The following is a 20,936-nucleotide window of genomic DNA, read 5'->3' on the forward strand; positions in this document are numbered from 1 at the left end:
TAAAGTCTCAAATCCAAAGAGATATTCTTTATAAAAGTTAAGAGTCAACCACGCCTACCTAAAACGCCTCGTTCTAACATTCTAACTCATTCCTTCCAAAAGAGGATGATATCCGCTTCGTCATGCCTGGAGCTGATCCGTTCTGATCCGCTCACTCTAGCCCGCCGTGTGAGACTACTTTGTTTGGTCTTCCAAAAGAGGACACGACTAGAAATCAGTGGTTAAGTTGTATTTACAACACTGTTCCAGAACAGTTCAACCCAAATATTCAGATGTGTGCAGCGCATTTTATGGAGGACTGTTTCCTGATCCTGGGAGAGTAGACTACAATGCCGGCTGTTCTGACTCACAGACTGTAAGTACGTTTTCATTTTAAGGATTTGCCACTGATGATTCAAATGCGAGTTTTGAGTTTTGAGCAGTGTAGAGTAGCGCTTGTTGTTTGTCATTTCTCCGATCACAAATGCAGACATGGTTTAATATTTAAGCGGTGCGAAACGTGAAAACGTGAAAAAAAGACTGTATAAGTCATTATAATCCGTAATTATGTCCCCACTGGATGCAACAAATGCCTATGGGTTTTAATCGTCACTCCAGCCAGACAGGGCATCATCACAGTATGGTAAGGGGCGTAACATTTCCATCACACGCTTGAGGTATTCGGCCAATCATAATGCACTGGATAGCTGGCCAATCAGAGCACACCTCGTTTTTCAGACCGATGAGCTTTGTAAAAATCGACGCGTTTCAGAAAGTCAGGGCATAGAGGAGAAACAATAATGTACAGTTTGTGGAAAAGAATGAGTTTTTTTAACCTTAAACTGCATAAACACATTTCATTACACCAAATAATGTTCTTTTTAGCAACATCATATGACCCCTTTAAGGTGTGTACATGTCTTTACTGCACTTCAATAATGCGATTAAAATAGGAATACTCCACATGTCTTAATTCGATTAGTGTTTACTTCGATTATGACTTTAGCCGGATTAAGGTAATCAAAAATCTCTATTTACATGGTAGATACTTAATCAGAGTATTGTCTTAATCGTATTAAAATTAGTATTTTCTCATCCACACTTTGTTGCAAATCCGTATTCTGTTATTTTTTTAAATAGAATTTTGATGGTGAGAAAATGTCAGGTGGTTTTGGGTGTTGGTTTATGTTCATGTTTTCATGTCTTTTATTTTGTATTTTTGCCTGTAACTACTGTTGGTGAGTTGTGTCCTTGTAAATGTTTTTGTTTTGTCTAGTCTAGTCCTAGTGTTTACTTCGATTATGACTTTAGCCGGATTAAGGTAATCAAAAATCTCTATTTACATGGTAGATACTTAATCAGAGTATTGTCTTAATCGTATTAAAATTAGTATTTTCTCATCCACACTTTGTTGCAAATCCGTATTCTGTTATTTTTTTAAATAGAATTTTGATGGTGAGAAAATGTCAGGTGGTTTTGGGTGTTGGTTTATGTTCATGTTTTCATGTCTTTTATTTTGTATTGTTGCCTGTAACTACTGTTGGTGAGTTGTGTCCTTGTAAATGTTTTTGTTTTGTCTAGTCTAGTCTAGCCAAGCCAAGCCAAGCCAAGCCAAGCCATGTCTGTGTTTATTTTATTTAGCAATAAAACCTCAAAAGAAATTGTCATTTTTGCCCAAACTATTTCTTTAACAGATGCTGTAATAATAGATCATGGGACTGAAAAATTCAAATGATTTGCAAAAAAAGGCCTAATATTAACTAATTTGATGATGCTGAGTTGAAGAATATCAATCATTCATGTGAAAATGGGCTGAGAAATAATGTAGTAATCAGGCTCAGATTCGAACAGGAGTCATGTGTTTGTGGACGTTTTTCTGCTGATTAAGGGATAATACAAGACTTCTTTACTGTCGTCGAAAGCAAAAATGCTATGAAATGCACTATTTTGGAAGAAATTGTGACAGACACTATCAAAACAAAATAGAAACTATCGTTGGAATCAGCACCCCAATATTAGTATGAAACAAGTATTTCATTCAGCAAATATGATGCAAGGCAGTGTTATTTGACTGTATTGAGTGGATTTACCGTAGTGACTGAGCCATGCGCCGCAGGTCCTCATTCTGCTGTTTCAGTCGCTCCAACTTGGTGAGGATCTTCGCCAGCTCACGGCTGGAGCGTGGCGCATGTTCGTTGTCTTTCACCAGATGTCCCCCGATATAAAAGAGCAGCGTCCCCCAGGCCAGCAGGACCAGCGCTATCCAGCGCCAGGAGCCTGCACATGGACGCATGCTGCCGTCAAACTCCAGTCACAACCGATGGACGGCAGGCATGCTGGGTCTGCCGATTAAAGTCGAGCTTAAAAGCGGGGCGTCCAAATGTGGAAGGTCAAAAGAAGCAGTTGCGTCTATGTAGGTACATCAATACACCGTGGATATTCATGCATCGTGACTCGTCAAGAAGGCAGATCTTCCATTGCGTTTCTTTAGTAGATGATTGTGGCATTTCTGGCTTTCACTGGCGTCTCATTGGCTTTGGCATCTGGGTTCTCGAAACGCATTACGGCTCTGGAGAAAGAAAGAGAGAAAGATGTTACAGAGAAGTGGTTTTCAACTTGTCGGTTGGGTTAGAGAAAAACAATGCTGACTGCAAATAATAAAGGGTCACTCAGCATACAATCATAGATAGCTAAAATAAACTAAAGAAGAAAAAATATTATTGATATTCTGTCGTTAACGTCAAAGGTTAAACATCATCAACCAAAATGTGTCTCATTCACTGACAATCGCGTACATGTTCTTACTTGTGTGTTTGAGTAGTTTTTACATTTGATCTCAAATAAAATAAAATATTAACCAAGTAAAGTTAAGGCTCTTTGTTTTCTTTTGTATGATAAACACTGCAAATGAGAAATGCAACAAAACTAACATGTCATTGCGACCCTGCAAGCAAAGTAGAACAGAAGCAGACCTCTCCTTAAATAATAAATGAAGTAGTCTAAACTGCAAACGCATGACCCTGCAACACTACAAGTGTGCACTGCAGCAGAACTAGAACGTTTCTGTTGAAAATACACAAAACTGACTAAACTACAAATGAGAAGTGCAACAATTAAAAAGACCCTGTTATAATCAACACTGCAGGTGTGTGATCCTGCAACACTGCGAGAAATGAGAAATGCAATAAAAATAAAATGTTCTGGTTACAATCATCAAAGCGGTGCACACCGCAAGCATGCTACTTTACAACACTGCAAGAAAAACACAGTTAGATTGTTCTAGTTATAATCAATTAAACTCACTGCAAGTGCATGTTATTGCAACACTGCAAGCGGTGTGACTGAACTTTTACAATCAATGAAGCTGTCTACACTGCAAATGCATGACACTGCAACACTGCAGGTATGACATTATTGTATAAGCATTTCGGCTTCACACACTCCATGTTCCTAAGGCCAAGAGGAGCCTGTGATTACGTGTGGTTTGTGTAGTTCATCTAAAATAAATAAAATTAAAGTAAATATTAAACAAAGTTTGATTTAAAGCTCTTTGCTTATTTTTGTATGTTAAACAATGTTTCTGTGTTGGGATTAGGGTTGCAAAAAGGTGGAACATTTCCAGTAAATTTCGGAAACATCCCAGAAATTTTGGAAACTTTCCAGGATTTTTGGGAATATTCCAGGGATTTTTGGAAAGTTTCCGAAAATTTACCGGAAATGTTCCACACTTTTGCAACCCTAGTTGGGACACAATCCAGTGTGAAATCTGAGCCTTGAATCCAAACAATTGCTACAGAGAGCACAGTGTGCCAATGAAAATGAACTGAAAACATCCAAATACAACTAAAACACACAAATAAAAATGCAGTTCCTCACACCCCTGACACAGCCCTGCCTCGGCACCCGCAAGGATCGATCAAAATGACAATCTCACGAAGGTGCAATCTCATGACAGATGTGAGGAGACTCTTAAAACGTCTGTTCGTTTGGGGGTACATCTGTACTGCACTCATTCTCACGGATTCAGACTCTGACAGCTAAATCCCCCCTCATTCCCCCAGACATGTCCCGCAGCTGACGTGATGAGCGCACTGGAACGACCCTAGAAAACCCAGTGTCATCAGTTTCCCTCCTGGAATGAGTGAGACATTGTGTCTATGCTGCAAGCGAGTGGCACGCTGACAGCGATGTGCTGCGATATTAGCATCAGCAACCACAGGCGATGCAATGCTGCTGAGGAGAGTTTAACTTTATGCAAATGAACAGCAAGTGATGTGGCGGCTACCAGTGGGAATAAGAGGAGCTTTAGCATAAACAAATCTGTTTGAGATGCAACATAACTAGAACACTCTCATTATAATGAATAAAGCTGTCTTCTCTGCAAACCAACAATGCAACAAAACCTGAATGAATAATAAAGATATTATGTTGTTGTTTTATCTTCGAAAGCAGTGTCTGTAAACGGTGCAGTGCAACAAAAATAGAACATTCTTGTTTTAAATGAACAAAGCTGTCTATACTGCAAGTGAGTAATGCAATAAAACTAAAATGTTCTTTTTATAATCAAGAAACTTGCCTACTCTGCAAGCATGAAACAATGCAAAGAAACAACTGCAATGTTCCAGTTACAATCAATAACTCTCACTGCAAGCACATTTCATTGCAAAACTGCAAGTGGTGTGACAGAACTAGAACTGCAAGCATGCAATGCAACTAAACAAAAAAATTTGTTATAACCAGCAAACCTGCAATCATGTAACCCTGCGGCACTGCAATCGTACAATGCAACAAAACTTGAATGATCCTGATTTAATCAAAGCAAGCATGCAACACTGCGACCAAACACATGTCATTACAAGCATTGTGACAGAACTAGAACAAATGCATGACCCTACAACACTGCAAGTGTGCAAAGCAACTGAACTAGAATGTTTCTGTTTTAAATCAACATAGCTGGCTACACTGCGAGCATGAAACAATGCAAAGAAACAAAACTGAAATGTTCCTGTTACAATCAATAACTCTCACTGCAAGTGCATTTCATTGCAACACTGCAAGCGATGTGCCAGAACTAGAACACTACTTTTATATCACCGAAGCTGTCTATAGTGCAAATGCATGAGCCTGAAACACTCCAAGTATGCTAAATTGTTTGTTATAATCAACAAAGCTGTCTTCACTGCAAGCATGCAACTCTTCAACACCGCAAGTGTAAACAACAAAACTTTTCCTGTTTTAATTAATGCAAAGAAACTAGAATTATCCTGTTTTAATCTCTCTCTCAGTGCAAACAGAGCATTAAGGAGAAATATGACAGAACAGCTTTTAATACATCTTCACTGAACATTAACAGGGCATCAGTTTTCATTAAGAGAGAGAAAAAGACAGAGAGATGGCGCGAGGGAATACAGTGTGTGGGCACTGAGGGATGACACGTCTGCAAAGAGTGAAATTAAAGGAAGGAACTTGTATCATAATTTTATCTTCTAATTCCCCTGCAGAAACATCACAGTTGAGTTATTGTGTTCAGATCCATGATCTTTTAGCCACACTGTGCACTGATCTAAAAGTCAAGTCACATCCGATTTTACTGCAATTTCTGATTAGAGACTGGGGGGATTCATTAAGAATGAATCACACCTGATGATAGCATTGTGTTTTCTTCACAAGCACAAATAACAGCCTATAAGCCAAACTGTGGAAGCCTGTTTCTGCTATGGAATAATAATAAAAAAAAAGGTAATAGCAACTTTTCATCTCACAATTGTGAGTAAATCTCACAATTCTGACTCAATTCTGAAACAAAGTCTGAATTGTGGGATATAAACGTGCAATTCAGAGAAAAATGTCAGATTTGCAATATAAAAACTTTTTTTTTTTTTAAGTTTTCTAGCATTTGCGAGTTTATCTTGCAACTTTTTTCTCAGAATTCTGAGAGTACATCTTGCAATAGTTTTTTTTTCTGCCATGGAATACAAAGTAAAACAGGTAACTGTGATTTTTTTTTTATTTCATTAAGAATGAATCACACCTGATGATAGCATTGTGTTTTCTTCACAAGCACAAATAACAGCCTATAAGCCAAACTGTGGAAGCCTGTTTCTGCTATGGAATAATAATAAAAAAAAAGGTAATAGCAACTTTTCATCTCACAATTGTGAGTAAATCTCACAATTCTGACTCAATTCTGAAACAAAGTCTGAATTGTGGGATATAAACGTGCAATTCAGAGAAAAATGTCAGATTTGCAATATAAAAACTTTTTTTTTTTTTAAAGTTTTCTAGCATTTGCGAGTTTATCTTGCAACTTTTTTCTCAGAATTCTGAGAGTACATCTTGCAATAGTTTTTTTTTCTGCCATGGAATACAAAGTAAAACAGGTAACTGTGATTTTTTTTTATCGCAATTCTGACTTTAGTTCTCAGAACTGCGAGTTTATAACCTGAAATTGCATTTATATTTCACAATTCTGACTTTTTCCAGAACTACAAGGAAAAAGCTTAAATTGTGAGATAAAAAGTTTGCTTTTTACAAAGCAATTACATTTTTATGTATTTATTATTATTATTAATTATTTATTTATTTATTTGTTGTATTCTGTGGTGGAAACAAGCTTGCATACCAAACTGAGAAACTCTATTTAAAGGCATGAAATTAAAACAAACAAACAAAAAAATCTAATGTGGTAATACTGTTCAATATACATCAGTCAATGTTATTCTAAAGAAGAAAAGCTTAGCTGTGCTTCAGAGCCAAACTGTCAAGTGATCATCTTCTAGATATTCAGTATCAGGGCTGCAGGTTTATGGCGTCTGATGGGTTTTTATGTTTCCTCAGTAAAAAGACATTAATGAGGACAGAAGAGCAACCACGGAAACACTTCTCCCTCCAGCTTTGCCAGTTCTGTCAACAGCAGAGCTTCTTGTTTTAGGGTCTTGAGATGAGCACAGTACCTGTTAACATACACATTATTTAAGATTAAGATGCACTTATGAGAAAAATTATGTTTTATTACAATTAACAGGTAAGCCAAGCACAGCTGTACTGTTCTGTGAGAGAAAATCATCAGCCAACTTACGGTATAAGTATTTTATTACTTTCTATGGAAGAAACATACAAATAGTTACTTGTAACATTTTATTATTACAATTACAAAACCATAGAAATTGACTAAAGTGCTGTAAAGAGATAATTAAAACTCTAAAAAAAAACATACAAACATACAATACCAACACAGCATGACACCAATATAAATCGTCCAACGAAATCACTCACATTAATCTGACCCACTCAAACGCCAGAAGCCTGATGAAATAAATAAGACTTTAAGTTCCTTTTAAAAATGTCCATAGTTGATGAAGATTTTATGAATAGAGGGAAGGCATTCCAGAGTGTAGCCACAACTGAAAAGGTGCAATCTCCACTACGACGAGACAGAGGAACAGTTAAGAGCAAGTTCTGAGAAGAGTGCAGATGGCTTTGAGATTGGTAAGGATGTCCTTTAAACACTCAGGAGCCTGATTGTGCAATGCTTTGTACACAATCATTAATACCTTGTATTGCATTCTATAATTTACAGGTAACCAGTGAAGAGATATCAACACAGGTGTTATATGATCCCGTTTTCTGGTATTAGTTAAAAGTCTTGCAGCATTTTGAACATACTGAAGACGAGTAACCAGAGATTCACTTAGACCTAAATATAAAGCACTGCAATAATCCAATCTTGTGGAAATGAAAGCATGCATAGCAGTTTCCAGATCCTTGGTAGAAAGGATAGGTTTCAATTTAGATAAGTTCCTCAACTGAAAAAAAGTACTTGGCGATCAAAGCAGATATCTGAGTCAAAATGTACTCCTAAGTCCATCACAAAACCAAGCATGTTGTTTGACAATAGACCATAACTCTCAACCAGTTCTTTCTCGGGGAATCTATTCCCAAATATATTAAACTAAGTCTCATCCTCATTTAATTGTAGGAAATTATTTGTCAACCATCCCTTTACCTCAGTCAAACACATAGAAAAATTAGCAAATTATGTACAGTAAAAACAGTAATATTGTGAAATATTATTACAATAAAAATATATATATTTTAATATATTTTAAAATGTAATTTATTCCTGTGATCAAAGCTGAATTTTCAGCATCAATACTCCAGTCTTCAGTGTCACATGATCCTTCAGAAATCATTCTGATATGCTGATCTGCTGCTAAAAAAAACATTTCTGATTATTATCAATAATCAAACAGTTGTGCTGCTTCATATTTTTGAGGAAGACATGATATATTTTATTTTTCAGGATTCTTTGATGAATAGAAAGTTCAAAAGAACAGCATGCATTTGAAATAGAAATCTTTTGCAACATTATAAATGTCTTTATTGTCACTTTTGTTCAATTTAGTGCATCCTTGCTGAATAAAAGTATGAATTTTCCTTTAATTATAAAAGCCCTCATACCTCATGTAATTTGTGATGTCCTTTAACCTGAAAAGACATTAACAAACAGTAAAGTCTAATGCACTCATACTTAAATTAAACATTAAAACCTTCTCAGCCCATGAAGCTTCAGAAACCCGCAGGTTATGAAATGTTAGAGAAGCTCCTGTTCAGTGGACCCTGTGCGTTCCACCCTCTGTTCCCATCATGCTTTGCTTCCTCAGTAACGCCTCCTCTGACCTTTCAGACTCAAAGATTCATCATCTTTATGGCACTGCGCAACTATCATTTACCTGTCAATCACTCATAGGAAAGGTCAACCCAAATGACCTGCTCGAACCGCAGCAGCGTATGGCTCCCGCTGCTGCGGCCCAGAAACCCGACAGAGGGTCGTACATCACACAGTGTTACCTGCCCCACAATAAACTTCCCCATGAGCGCTGAATGATGCATGCGTGACCTCACCATGAATTATACTTAAGGTCAAAGGTTTGACGGATTACAACAGGAGCCTTGCAGAGCACATCTTTTATGTATATTGTAACTGTGTGTGTGGTGGTGGTGGTGTGTGTGTTGGGGGGGGGCAACAACGGTCCAGCAAAGGGGAATGACAATCTAGGACAGAATTCATCTGGGAAATGCTGACGCTGTTAATCAAACCAGGACACGGGCACAGGGATCTGCCAGAACCATATCAAAACAAGAACACAAACTTTGCAACCATCCATTTATAAATCTGTGGGTTTCCTCAAAAACTGGGATAGACAGTAACATAGAAGCTTATACTGTCTCATGTGTTTTCTCCATGAGATTAACCTGTTCTGATAAACTATAGAGAACACAGCCAAACTCTACACTTTTGTCTCATTCTCTCCAATTATGATGATATTTAAAGGGGTCATATGACACGATTTCATGTTTCATGCTTTTGACATTTTTGCAATAAATAAATGATTGTAATTGCATTTATCTGTCTGTCATGTTTTTCTTATACTGTACAGAAATGTTTAGGCTTATAGGTAGGAATTAGCGACTATAAATATATTTTAATGCTATATTGTTACTAAAATGTTTATTTTTCTGTGTATTTCGGTCATTTGCGTTTTATATCCTTTATATATCAATATAAAATGGGTAGGTTAAGGTTTGGGGGTAGGTTAAGGGGTCTAAAAATCTAAATTGCGCATTAATAAAATGATAAAAATGCATTGATACGAATATCTAAATGATATAAAAGATACGTAAATATTTTTACGTTTTTTAGCTAAAAATACGTAGCGATTTGTACGTTTTAAATGTTGAAATACGTCTAAATTGTACGTTTTAGCATGAATAAATACACACAAAAGTGTACGTTTTGTGCTTGTAAATGTTACGTATTAATACCTACGTATAAACATGAGACCAGGCTGGTGTTTCATTGTGAAAGTGAAACTACTTTGCTTGGTCTTCCAAAAGAGGACACAACTAGAAATCAGTGGTTAAGTTGTATTTACAACACTGTTCCAGAACACTTCAACCCAAATATTCAAGTGTGTGCAGCGCATTTCACGGAGGAAAGTTTCCTGAACCTGGTAAGGGGCTTAACATTTCCGTCACACGCTTGAGGTATTCAGCCAATCACAACGCACTGGATAGCTGGCCAATCAGAGCACACCTTGCTTTTCAGACAGATGAGCTTTGTAAAAATTGACGCGTTTCAGAAAGGCGGGGCATAGAGGAGAAACAATAATGCACAGTATGTGGAAAATCATGTTTTTTGAAACTTAAACTGCGAAAACACAATATAATTACACCAAATACACAAAATAATGTTCTTTTTAGCAACGTCATATAACCCCTTTAATAAATATATCTATAATGTATAAGTATTATTATGTAATTTGAAAAGTGTGAATCATCAACAATGATAATAATACTTTTTGACTTACATTAATATTAATTTACTACTCCAAATACTAATAACAATTAAGTATAATGAACATCCACACATTTGAACTTACATAAATATGTATTTATTTAATAATAATAATAATAATAGTAATAATAATGCACACTTTTTGTATGTGTATTTTTATTTTTTATTTTAATACTAGCACTAAAACTAATAACAATAATTAAGTATAATAACTAGCAGTTTTGAACTTTAACACAATCACACATACACATGTAGACTAATAATAATATTGATAATTCACACTCTTGAAGTGTAATAATAATAATAACAAAAATAATTTACTCTTTTGAAATGTAATAATAATACACTGACTTACATAAATGTTTTTTTATTTTATTTACTACTACTAATAACAATTAAGTTTAACAATTTACATTTTTGAACTTAACTAATATGTATTTATTGGCATAATAGCAGTAGTAGTAATAATAATGATTTATTTTAGACCTATTGAAGTACTAATATCTGTTTTGAACCATTGTAATAGACTGATAACCACCAAAAACAGGTGGTGATGAGAAAGTCACATGATGAACAAAGCTCATCACAAACAGCTTGTCCACAAGCTGAGGAGGGAAATACTTATATATAGAAGGTGCACACATTGTCATTCACACAAACACTAAACCCCATCATGGTAACACACATGCTACTGAAATAATGCAATAAACAATTAATTTATCAACATTAGATGTAAGATAAAACCCTAATGTACACAACTGATAAATAAAAAAAAACTAAGAAGAAACAGTTATTTCAACAACAACAAAAAACATGTCAATTTTGGAAGTCAATTTACAGTTTTTCACTGTAAATTATACAATGACTTTTTCTTTTTCACTTCCAAAAACTGCAAAATTACATTAAATGTAATTACAGTTATTCACCATACATAGTATGGAAGCTTACTGTTAACTAATTAAGAGGTTTTTACTGTAGCATTTTTACAGTCTTTTACTGTTAAAATCACAATCATTTTTTTGGGAAGATTTTCAATGAATTTATAGCAAAATATCAAGGAATAGTTTGCTTTTAAAAGTATGATGCCTTTAAGATAAAATACAGCAGTTCTGACATAGCATTCAGATTTCAGAAGCCAAGATGAAAAAGAGAAATATAGAAATCTTTACATTTTCACCTATTTATAATGCATTTCATATTATAATGTATATAACGGCTGAAAACTAGTCTGGGAGTAAAATCTTTACTGTTATTTTATCTATGATCACACTCACACTGACAGTTTTTCCATTTCACAAGGCACAAGGTCTTCTTCTGAAATCATTGATAAGTGAAGAACACACATCGGACGAGATCTGCAGATGATGCTGATGTACTGATCACACAATCTTCAGCCTGATTACAGGATTAAACTTCAGCCTAGTAATCTTAAAGCGGCGGAAGCGCTGATTCTTTTGGATAATAATAACTTGAGCCCTGAATCTCCATCATGTCCTTAAGCGAGCCACTTAACATTTGCTCCAGGGGAAATGTCCCTGCAGTAAGAGACTGTCAGTCATGTTAGAAAAGACACCATCAGCTAAACGTCAGAATAACTTGTGTAGCATGACACATAAATCTAGAAACTTACTGCCCAGGACAGTTTGCTGACTCGCAATATCGTAGCAATGTGACATGGACACAAAACACCAGGGCTTTACATCATTTAGAACTGAACGGAGAATGACTCAAATTTCCAGTTGAAATTTAAATTTTAAAACTGCAATTCGAATTTGAATGTAAGGAAGTAGAATTAAAATGAACTGGAAATTAAAAGTAAAAAGAAACTGAATAGTGGTTTCACAAAAGTTTTGAAAAAAGCATAAAATGTTTGAAGGTTTATAGAGCTTATGGACAGAATGAATGGACAGAACGATAGAACGATAGATAGACAGAACAATAAAGATAGATAGATAGATAGATAGATAGATAGATAGATAGAAAACAAATGACAGTTTGAACGATAAAATGATACAAAAATAGATTGATCAATAAAATGATAGACGATAGAATGATAAAACGATAGACAGAACAATGCATTGAACAAAAGATTGAACAATAAAATGACAAATAGAATGACAGATTGAACGATAGAATGATTGAATGATAAAATTACAGAATGACAGATTGAACAATATAACAGTGGAACAACAGACCAATAAAACGACAGACAGAACAATAGATTGACAGATAAAATGACAGAATGATAGAATGAACAATCGAAGACTGTTGATAGACTGAACGATTTTACAAAAGACTGAATGATAAAAATACTAAATGATAAATCGAATGACAGATTGAATGATAAAACGAGAGAATGATAGAACAACAGACAGACACTCTCTCTCTCTCTATCTGTTGCTCTGTTCTTCTCTAGTGTTGGGAATATGTTGTTTGTGTAAGTGTTTTGCAAACAAGGCTTTAATTAGGACACCAGAGCAAATAAAGAGCAGTCAGACGTCTCGTCTTTCATGTCTCACTGTCTCTCGTTCATTAGTGACGTCCTAACATAAGGAACTGGAGGTGCAGCTCCACCTGCTGAGGCCAGATGGGCCCTAAGAACAATGCAGTCAAGGTCAGAGAGCCCAGGATCTATCGATCCCGCTCTCAGAGCGCTCAAGCACGGATTCAGACGGGTCACAGCACAGAAACTGAGACGCCAGAACATGTGTTTTCATCAGCACTTACAGGGGCTGGATTAAAAAAAAAAAAGAATCCAGAATCCAGGAACCACTTTAATATCCGAGTTATTTCTCCGACACAGAAATGAGATGAAATGCAGATCTAAAGGAGACTCTCAGAAGAGATCTCAACAATGACTCAAACTTACTCAGATTTGCCAAGACAAGTCTGCAATCAAAAGTGAGAGATCTCAATATGAACTCATCAAATGTATTAAAAGGAAAAAATCTGTACTATGTAATATTCAATTATACACACACACACACACACACACACACACACACACACATCTCATTAAGATACAAAGTTGTTCCTTCAATGAAGAGCTACTGTACTCAATATTTAAAAAATGATATTTGTAAAGTAAAATGTAAACATTATAATGATTATACATGCATTTTATTTAAATATTTCTATAAATTATATGTATAAATTATACTCTTTCCTTACAAGAGAGTCATTGAAAAATAAATAAAAAATAAGTCTCATATCATTTAAATATTAAAATGTATACATGTATTTTTGTCATTTAAATATTATAAGATGTATTAATATATACACTGTAAAAAAAAGGGGTACAATGTACTGTATTAATATGAAGAAATTTTCCTGGTTTTACACTGGTGTTTTACCTGCATTTTGAATTTTGCACTCGTATTTTAAAAATTATTTTGAAGTTTTTTTTTTCTTTGATGTGCATAAATGTATCTATTTTATGGACTCCTTATATCATTTGGTTCTTTGGTGTCCTTTTTTTGGATTCTCCAAGTGTCCTTTCTTGGAAAGACATCTAAATTTATCTTGAAAAATGCTTGCAGAAAATATAGTTTTGTGAGAATCACCGTTCAATCTTTTGGTTTACTTTGCTGAATATAGCAACTAATGACAAAATGTTAAACAAGATAAATGGTATATGCTTAATTTCATGATAAAAGTGTGCGATTAATCTGAATGCTCCCAAACAAACCACGCACAGGCTGTGTGTATCCCCACTCGTGATATAACGTGGGCAGGGAGGAACACACAACCTATAACGTGGCTTGCACCCCTTTGCATGCTTTGTCTTAGCGTGGGCTTTAGACATAGCTGCTTATAAGTATTTTACCAAAAAATAGACAGACAACAATAAATATGACTGACACACACAGAGCGCTTCGCTGAATGACAGAAAGCTGACGCGGGCTCCGCCGCACGTGCTTTTATAGCTTCCTGGTCATGACGTCATCCGCCGTGACGTCCCGTTCAGCTATTGGACTGATTTCACATACGATTCAGAGCGTGGATCGCGGAAGGCGTTCCCCTAGCGTTTGTCGACGCAGCTCGAGTTCCTGAAGAGGAACTACATTTGTTCTAAAATTGAAAAGTAATATAATAAAAAATTTATCAAAACAAAAGCAAAAAATCTGGAGCCTTCAAAACACTGTAATATAACAAAAACATGTCACATTTCATCCTATAAATAAACAAAATATTTTCCCCTGTTTTTATGGAATGTGACTTTATATTTATGCAGTAAAGTCCTACGCAAAAATGTTTCTTTCCTATAAAACCTGAAGTGACAGTACTTTCTGTACAGGTGTAGTGGTGTTCATTACTATGGGTTTTACTCATCTTTGAGCTCTGACTCTGATCTCTGAGTGATGTATCTCTCAGTGTCACACAGAAAGCTTCCTCATCGCATCTCTGAGGACATGAGGAGACACTAGAGGAGACCTGGCTTTCCTCATCTGCTGACAGGTGATGACGGGACCTGAGCTGCCTGCATGAGACAGAGGATTTCCATTCAACAGAAAGCAGACCTGAGAGAGACACTCATACATGATAGAGAATAAAGCTGTACTCTTCTGTTATATACACTGCTGGTGTTTGAATTATTCATTTGTTTGTGCTCAGGGCTCACAATAGGTTCAAACCAAATGTTTGGCTCTCATACCAATTTTAAACGTTTTTATTTATTTATTAATTTTTTTATATTCTATCAAGTTTTTTACTACATGAAATAATTATATTTCTAATAATATTTGTATTTTGTAAATAATGATGTAACAACTAGGTTGCATTGTCCCCCCCTCCCATATTTATATAACCATATTTATAACAATAATTATTATTGTTACTATTATTTTATAGTGAAAAGAATAGAATAGAACAGAATATTGATATATAATTAAATATGATTTTTTTGCCAAATTGTGCAGCCCAACAAACAAGTAAAGCAATTTTTTACAAATATAATATAATATAATATAATATAATGATTTTTGGCCAAATTGTGCATCACAACAAACAAGTACCAAAATCCAAATCTACATCTCTCTCTCTCTTTTATCACACTTTTTAAATTACCGTCACAATTTTTATCACAAAAATCACACTTAGCTTTTTTCCCCAAAACTGTTCAGCCTTACTTTGGTGCATTGCATCTTTATGCAGAATTTGACTGAATCATGACATGTTTAAATTGATGAAATGTTTAAAAGAAAATAATGAAATGTGACTTGCTGCACCACCTATCATAATTCTTGCTGATTTCTGAGATTGAAATGCACATGGCTTCTTAGGCCAAATTTCATGGCGATACATCTAAGCGTTACAAAGCCTGACTTCCCATGAAGACGTGTGATCAATAGAAAACTGATAAGTCATGACGTGACCTCTTAGCTGAATTAAAAGCATGCCAACTTTTAATCTGCAGGATTGCAGCATTGGGGGAAATTGAAGTAGATTTTATATTTTTACATTTTGGAACCATTGTACTATGCAGAAGTAGCAGAGTGTGAGATTGCAGACATATTACAACATTGACCATGGCTTTAGCAATTAGTTTTTAGCATGCAGTCTAATTTTCTGCAATAGACTCTAATGGTGAAAACGTAGGACAGTAAACACATACAGCAGATTCTCATAAAACTCCTGTTCTGTGACCAAATCAAATGCTATAACAGAAAACAAGAGAAAGAGAGATCCTGTTTTGTCAGAGGCTCTTAAAAACAAACAGAAACAAAATCAGCAGAAGGGGGCCCCCCCTATCGGTGAGAGTTGGGTTGGGCTCCCCCAGCTAGAATGAGCTACTGCCAGCCGGGGAAAACCCGGCATTAGTAAGGGTCGAGCTCCCTGGGCATCTGAGGACCAGGCGTGTGTCCCCATGCCGAAATTGGTACTAGCTGGTTCCGCTAGCATTCTAAAATCCACATGGTGGTAAGTGGGCACGGTATCTTTGCCCACTTTTCTAAAATTCCACGAAAGTGGTAAGTGCGCACGTTCTACTTTGCCCACTTCTCTAAAATCCTACATGGTAAGAGTTACGCTCAGCTTCGTTCTCTTTTTCTGAGTGGTCTAAAACCCCGGTTCCGCCTGGGACCCACTCCTCACGGTATCCTCGAATACCTACTCTGACAGGGTGTTTCCACTAGAGGCCTGTTGAGACAGGTCCTTCTGCAAAGTGAGGTAGCCCTGAGTGACAGGCCAAGACTAGAAATTGATCCAATAAGTAGGCTCTTGGTCGTATTCCCGTAAAGGAATCCTTCATGATTCTAGGCCCTGGCGCCACCTCCGAGGAGGCTTCTTTGGACACAGCTGGTACGGTGGCCCCTGCCGTCCCGCAGTTCTGGGCACCGAGCCAGCCGCCCTCATTACACCGGAGGTTAATCTCGAGAGACTGATTCCCGTGGTAGACTACTGGTAGCCTGGGTCGGCTACCAATCTTGTCCCAGTGGGACCTGCACACTGTGAGGCGCTAGTAATGTCCCTTGGCAGCCTAGGCTTCTGGCCGTCGGGAGTAATGTCACTGACAGCAGTCTAAGTCCAGGACAGGGGCAACTCCCATAGCGATATGGTGTAGTTGGTACTTAGTGGCTCGCCATGGTTCTGGCTTGCACTCCCCTCGGCATGGCGGCGTGGGTAAACCGTTCCCCATAGCGACCCCTAGAGGACGCAGTTCGAAGTTCCACGAAAGGGAACGTCTCGGGTTACTTGTGTAACCATGGTTCCCTGAGGGGAACGAGACACTGCGTCCTCTAGTGAATGATGTACACTACCGGCGCCTATTTTGTACTAGTCGCGGCGGTAGTGACGTCATGGCTGTCGCCGGCCAAACAAGTTGGTGTTTTTCAATGTAGGCTTCAGACACGGGTCACGACGAGGCGTTCCCCATAGCGACCCCTAGAAGACGCAGTGTCTCGTTCCCCTCAGGGTACCATGGTTACACAAGTAACCCGAGACGTTTTCTCCGTCCCCAAAATAAGCCAACTCAACATAAAATGAGCCGCCTTCAATAGAATTACCCACGAACGCCATTTCCTCCCCAGAGAAACATCTAATAAGAAAAAGTGCAGCTTTAGTGCTCCCCAAATGTTATTGAAGTTTTCTAGAAGGCTGCCCATGAGGGCAACTGGAGGGGTCAGACATAAAACCAAGGCAGATTGAGAAATCACGCCAATGAAGAACAATGAGGGTGTTCAAGCAAAAAGTGCTGGTTTTGCAATTTCACTTCTAGGAGTTAAACTCTTTATAAACCCTCCTGTGAGGCCATACTCCAATACAGATATGAGTTTACATCCAAATATGTGTGTGGATTTTGATATGAGAGACAACAGGAGATGGACTTTTTCACTGGCGGAAGCGTTATTATGGAGTATGGACTCACATTTTGACAATGTGACAGTGTAAAGTAAAAAAACATCTTGATGGATTTGTTTCTTACAAACTCACAGCTTTTCACTTCTCAAGACATTAACTGATGGACTGGAGTGGTGTGGATTACTTGTGGATTATTGTGATGTTTTTATCAGCTGTTTGGACTCTCATTCTGACGGCACCCATTCACTGCAGAGGATCCATTGCTGAGCAAATGATGGAATGCTACATTTCTCCAAATCTGATGAAGAAACAAACTCATCTACATCTTGGATAGCCGGAGGGGAGGACATTTTCAGCAAATGTTAATTTTTAGGTGAACTATTTAAAGCTATGTGACGCTGGTTCATTTTTTATAACTTGAATGGTTCTGATCACACTTGTCCCACGGGCATGAATTCAGTGCAGAAACTCAATTCAGAGTTTCTTTAAAGGGAATGAACGTGCGGCGTGTGCGGTGTCACTAATGATACACTGCTGTGCATCTGTCATACATCTGTGTGACAGGTTTGACTGACAGTGACTGCACTGCACACTTCTCCGCCAGACACACATCATGCATACCCTCGTGATTGATGATGTCTATATATATCAGAACCTCTGCACAGTTTGACACAACCACACACACACACACATACACTCAGCAGTCCCTCAGCTACAGTGATTGATGCAATGCTGATGATTTTCATCCGTTTATCTGATGGAGGAGTATTTAAAGAGGTCAAGTAATGAAAAGCTCTTTAGAAATAAAAGAGTTTAATGGAATAGTTCTCTCAGAAATGAAAATTTGCTGAAAATTTACTCACCCTCAGCCCATCCAAGATGTAGATGAGTTTGATTCTTCATCATATTTGAAGAAATGTATGGATGCTTCACAAGACATTAACTGATGGACTGGAGTGGTGTGGATTACTTGTGGATTATTGTGATGTTTTTATCAGCTGTTTGGACTCTCATTCTGACGGCACCCATTCACTGCAGAGCATCCATTGCTGAGCAAGTGATGCAATGCTACATTTCTTCAAATCTGTTCACTTGAAGAAACAAACTCATCTAGATCTCGGATGGCCTGAGGGTGAGCACATTCAACAAATTATAATTTTTGGGTGAATTATTGATTTCATATTCTATGTAAATACGCTCAAACATTCATACAGAAAAAACTCCCATCCTAAGGACATTAACATCCCAGCAGACATAACTGGGATGTCTCACAACGTTGTTTTTTGGTTACGTCATAGTGCAAAAACATTCTAATTATCACAACTACACTTACATAGAGAAGTCTGTATTATGAGCAAATGGTAAAAAAGGTCACGTAAAGTAAATGCAACTCAATCATGACTGTTTTCACTGCAAGAAACCTTGTGTAACATGATAAGTGGACTTCAGTGAGATAAAATGCTACACAAGAGGAGAAAATGGCTTTTTAAATCAGTAGGTGTTCTGAAGACAAACTCCAGGCTACAGAAGTGCCTGTTCTCGCCTACACACTCACTCCAATAATTAAGAAATATCAACTAAACACGGCAATGACTGAACACTCAAATTCAGCCGTCCACTTACTGACAGCCTGTTCACCCACTCATGTAGTTAGTATTCACACGGATCTCAACACACTAACTGAAGACACACTGAGGTCTGATGCAACATGGACACGCTGCTGCTGCTGATTGACAGCATGTTAATGACAGGTGAAAGTGTGTAGAGATGAATCTGAGCCCAGGTGGGCGTGACCTTAATTTGATCCTTTTTTGAAAGAGAAATATATATATAATTTAACATGTTGCACTATTGTTATATAAAAATGTTATATATAGAACTTCTTGTAAAATCCCAGTGGGATAATATATATGTATGCATGCAATAGTTATTGTACATATATAATTACTATTACACACACACACACACATACACATACATATTTATTGCTTTGTGAAAAAGCTATATATATATTTTTTTTCTTTTGTGTGTGTGTGTGTGTGTTTGCATAATTTATTTCAATATACAGTATTATATTTAATGCCCACAAATACATACTGTATATATACACACAACAGTTCTTTCTGGCCCTCGAATCTGATTGGCTGAGAGCCTTTTCCAGGAGTGCGATATTCTAGTGATAACAGAACTCCGCGTGCCAAATTTGTGTGTGTGTTTGCATAATTTATTTCAATATACAGTATTATATTTAATGCCCACAAATACATACTGTATATATACACACAACAGTTCTTTCTGGCCCTCGAATCTGATTGGCTGAGAGCCTTTTCCAGGAGTGCGATATTCTAGTGATATTCCAAATCCACTTTAACTTTATAAATAATACTGCTTTTGTGTCATGGAATGTAGATTTAAGATTTTTTTAGGCGAGAATGTAGTTGTTTAGACTTCAAATATGCAGTTTGTTAATAAGGATAACCTCTATTTGAAAATTTGCTTCGACGTTTTCGGAGACTCAAATTTAGCTAAAATTTAATAAAAACATTTTTTTTGTTTTTTTTGTTTAATATTTAAAATGTAATATTATTATTGCCAATTTACAGTTGTACTGTACAATAAAATTAATATTATTACATTATTTTTCTTAAATTGTTCTTAAACATTATTTTACACTGAAATATTACAACAGCATTCATTTTGATTTTGTTTGATATTATTATTTAGTAGTAGTAGTAATAATAATAATAATAATATTTAATATTATTACTTCGAAGACTGTAGTAATATTCATTTATAATCAAAGAGAGATTCTTTCTTTAGTTTTTTTAAACATTCAAGGTTCAGTTTTCTTTGTGATCTTTAAATTTAAAAAGCCAATTTCGTGTTTAAAAAAGAAAACTAAAACTTGTCACTAAAAACAAAACTAACATTTGTTTACTTCTCGAGCTGTTTTGTAATGCAATACAATACGTTGTGATAACAGGACTGTCTTGACTAGACAGTCAAATAAACCTGCTAGCATTAAAATAAACAGACATCTCACTGCGTTACTCTGAAAGACAGCCGTTTTCTGTTGTAATTCTCTTATACTCACTCGCTAGTGAATGTGCTGGCGTATCTAAGGTTACGTGGCACGCCGTGCGCATACCGATGCCACTCTTATCTGAGGTGTTTTTGCTGAGAATTCAGCGGGAGAGAGACACACCACAGCAGAATGTCAACCAGTCACTGCAGCATCACCGAATCCAGCTGCACACGCAAACCTGCTGCATCTGACCTGCTGATGGACGGGAAACACAAA

At 36.6% G+C, this 20,936-nt stretch overlaps 1 protein-coding gene across 1 annotated transcript in view; it reads right to left on the reverse strand.

The window, feature by feature from the left end:
* fut8b (fucosyltransferase 8b (alpha (1,6) fucosyltransferase)) overlaps window positions 1-20,936 on the reverse strand; it is a 111,192-nt gene that overhangs the window by 51,705 nt on the left and 38,551 nt on the right. Inside the window, exon 2 of the mRNA XM_016242855.1 lies at window positions 2,070-2,548. Within this exon, the coding sequence (XP_016098341.1) occupies window positions 2,070-2,272 (203 nt within the window). The 5' untranslated portion in view covers window positions 2,273-2,548. The remainder of the gene's footprint in view (window positions 1-2,069; window positions 2,549-20,936) is intronic.

The sequence above is a fragment of the Sinocyclocheilus grahami genome, unplaced genomic scaffold (genome assembly GCF_001515645.1).
Source record: "Sinocyclocheilus grahami isolate Dianchi unplaced genomic scaffold, SAMN03320097.WGS_v1.1 scaffold674.1, whole genome shotgun sequence".
Classification (NCBI taxonomy): domain Eukaryota; kingdom Metazoa; phylum Chordata; class Actinopteri; order Cypriniformes; family Cyprinidae; genus Sinocyclocheilus; species Sinocyclocheilus grahami.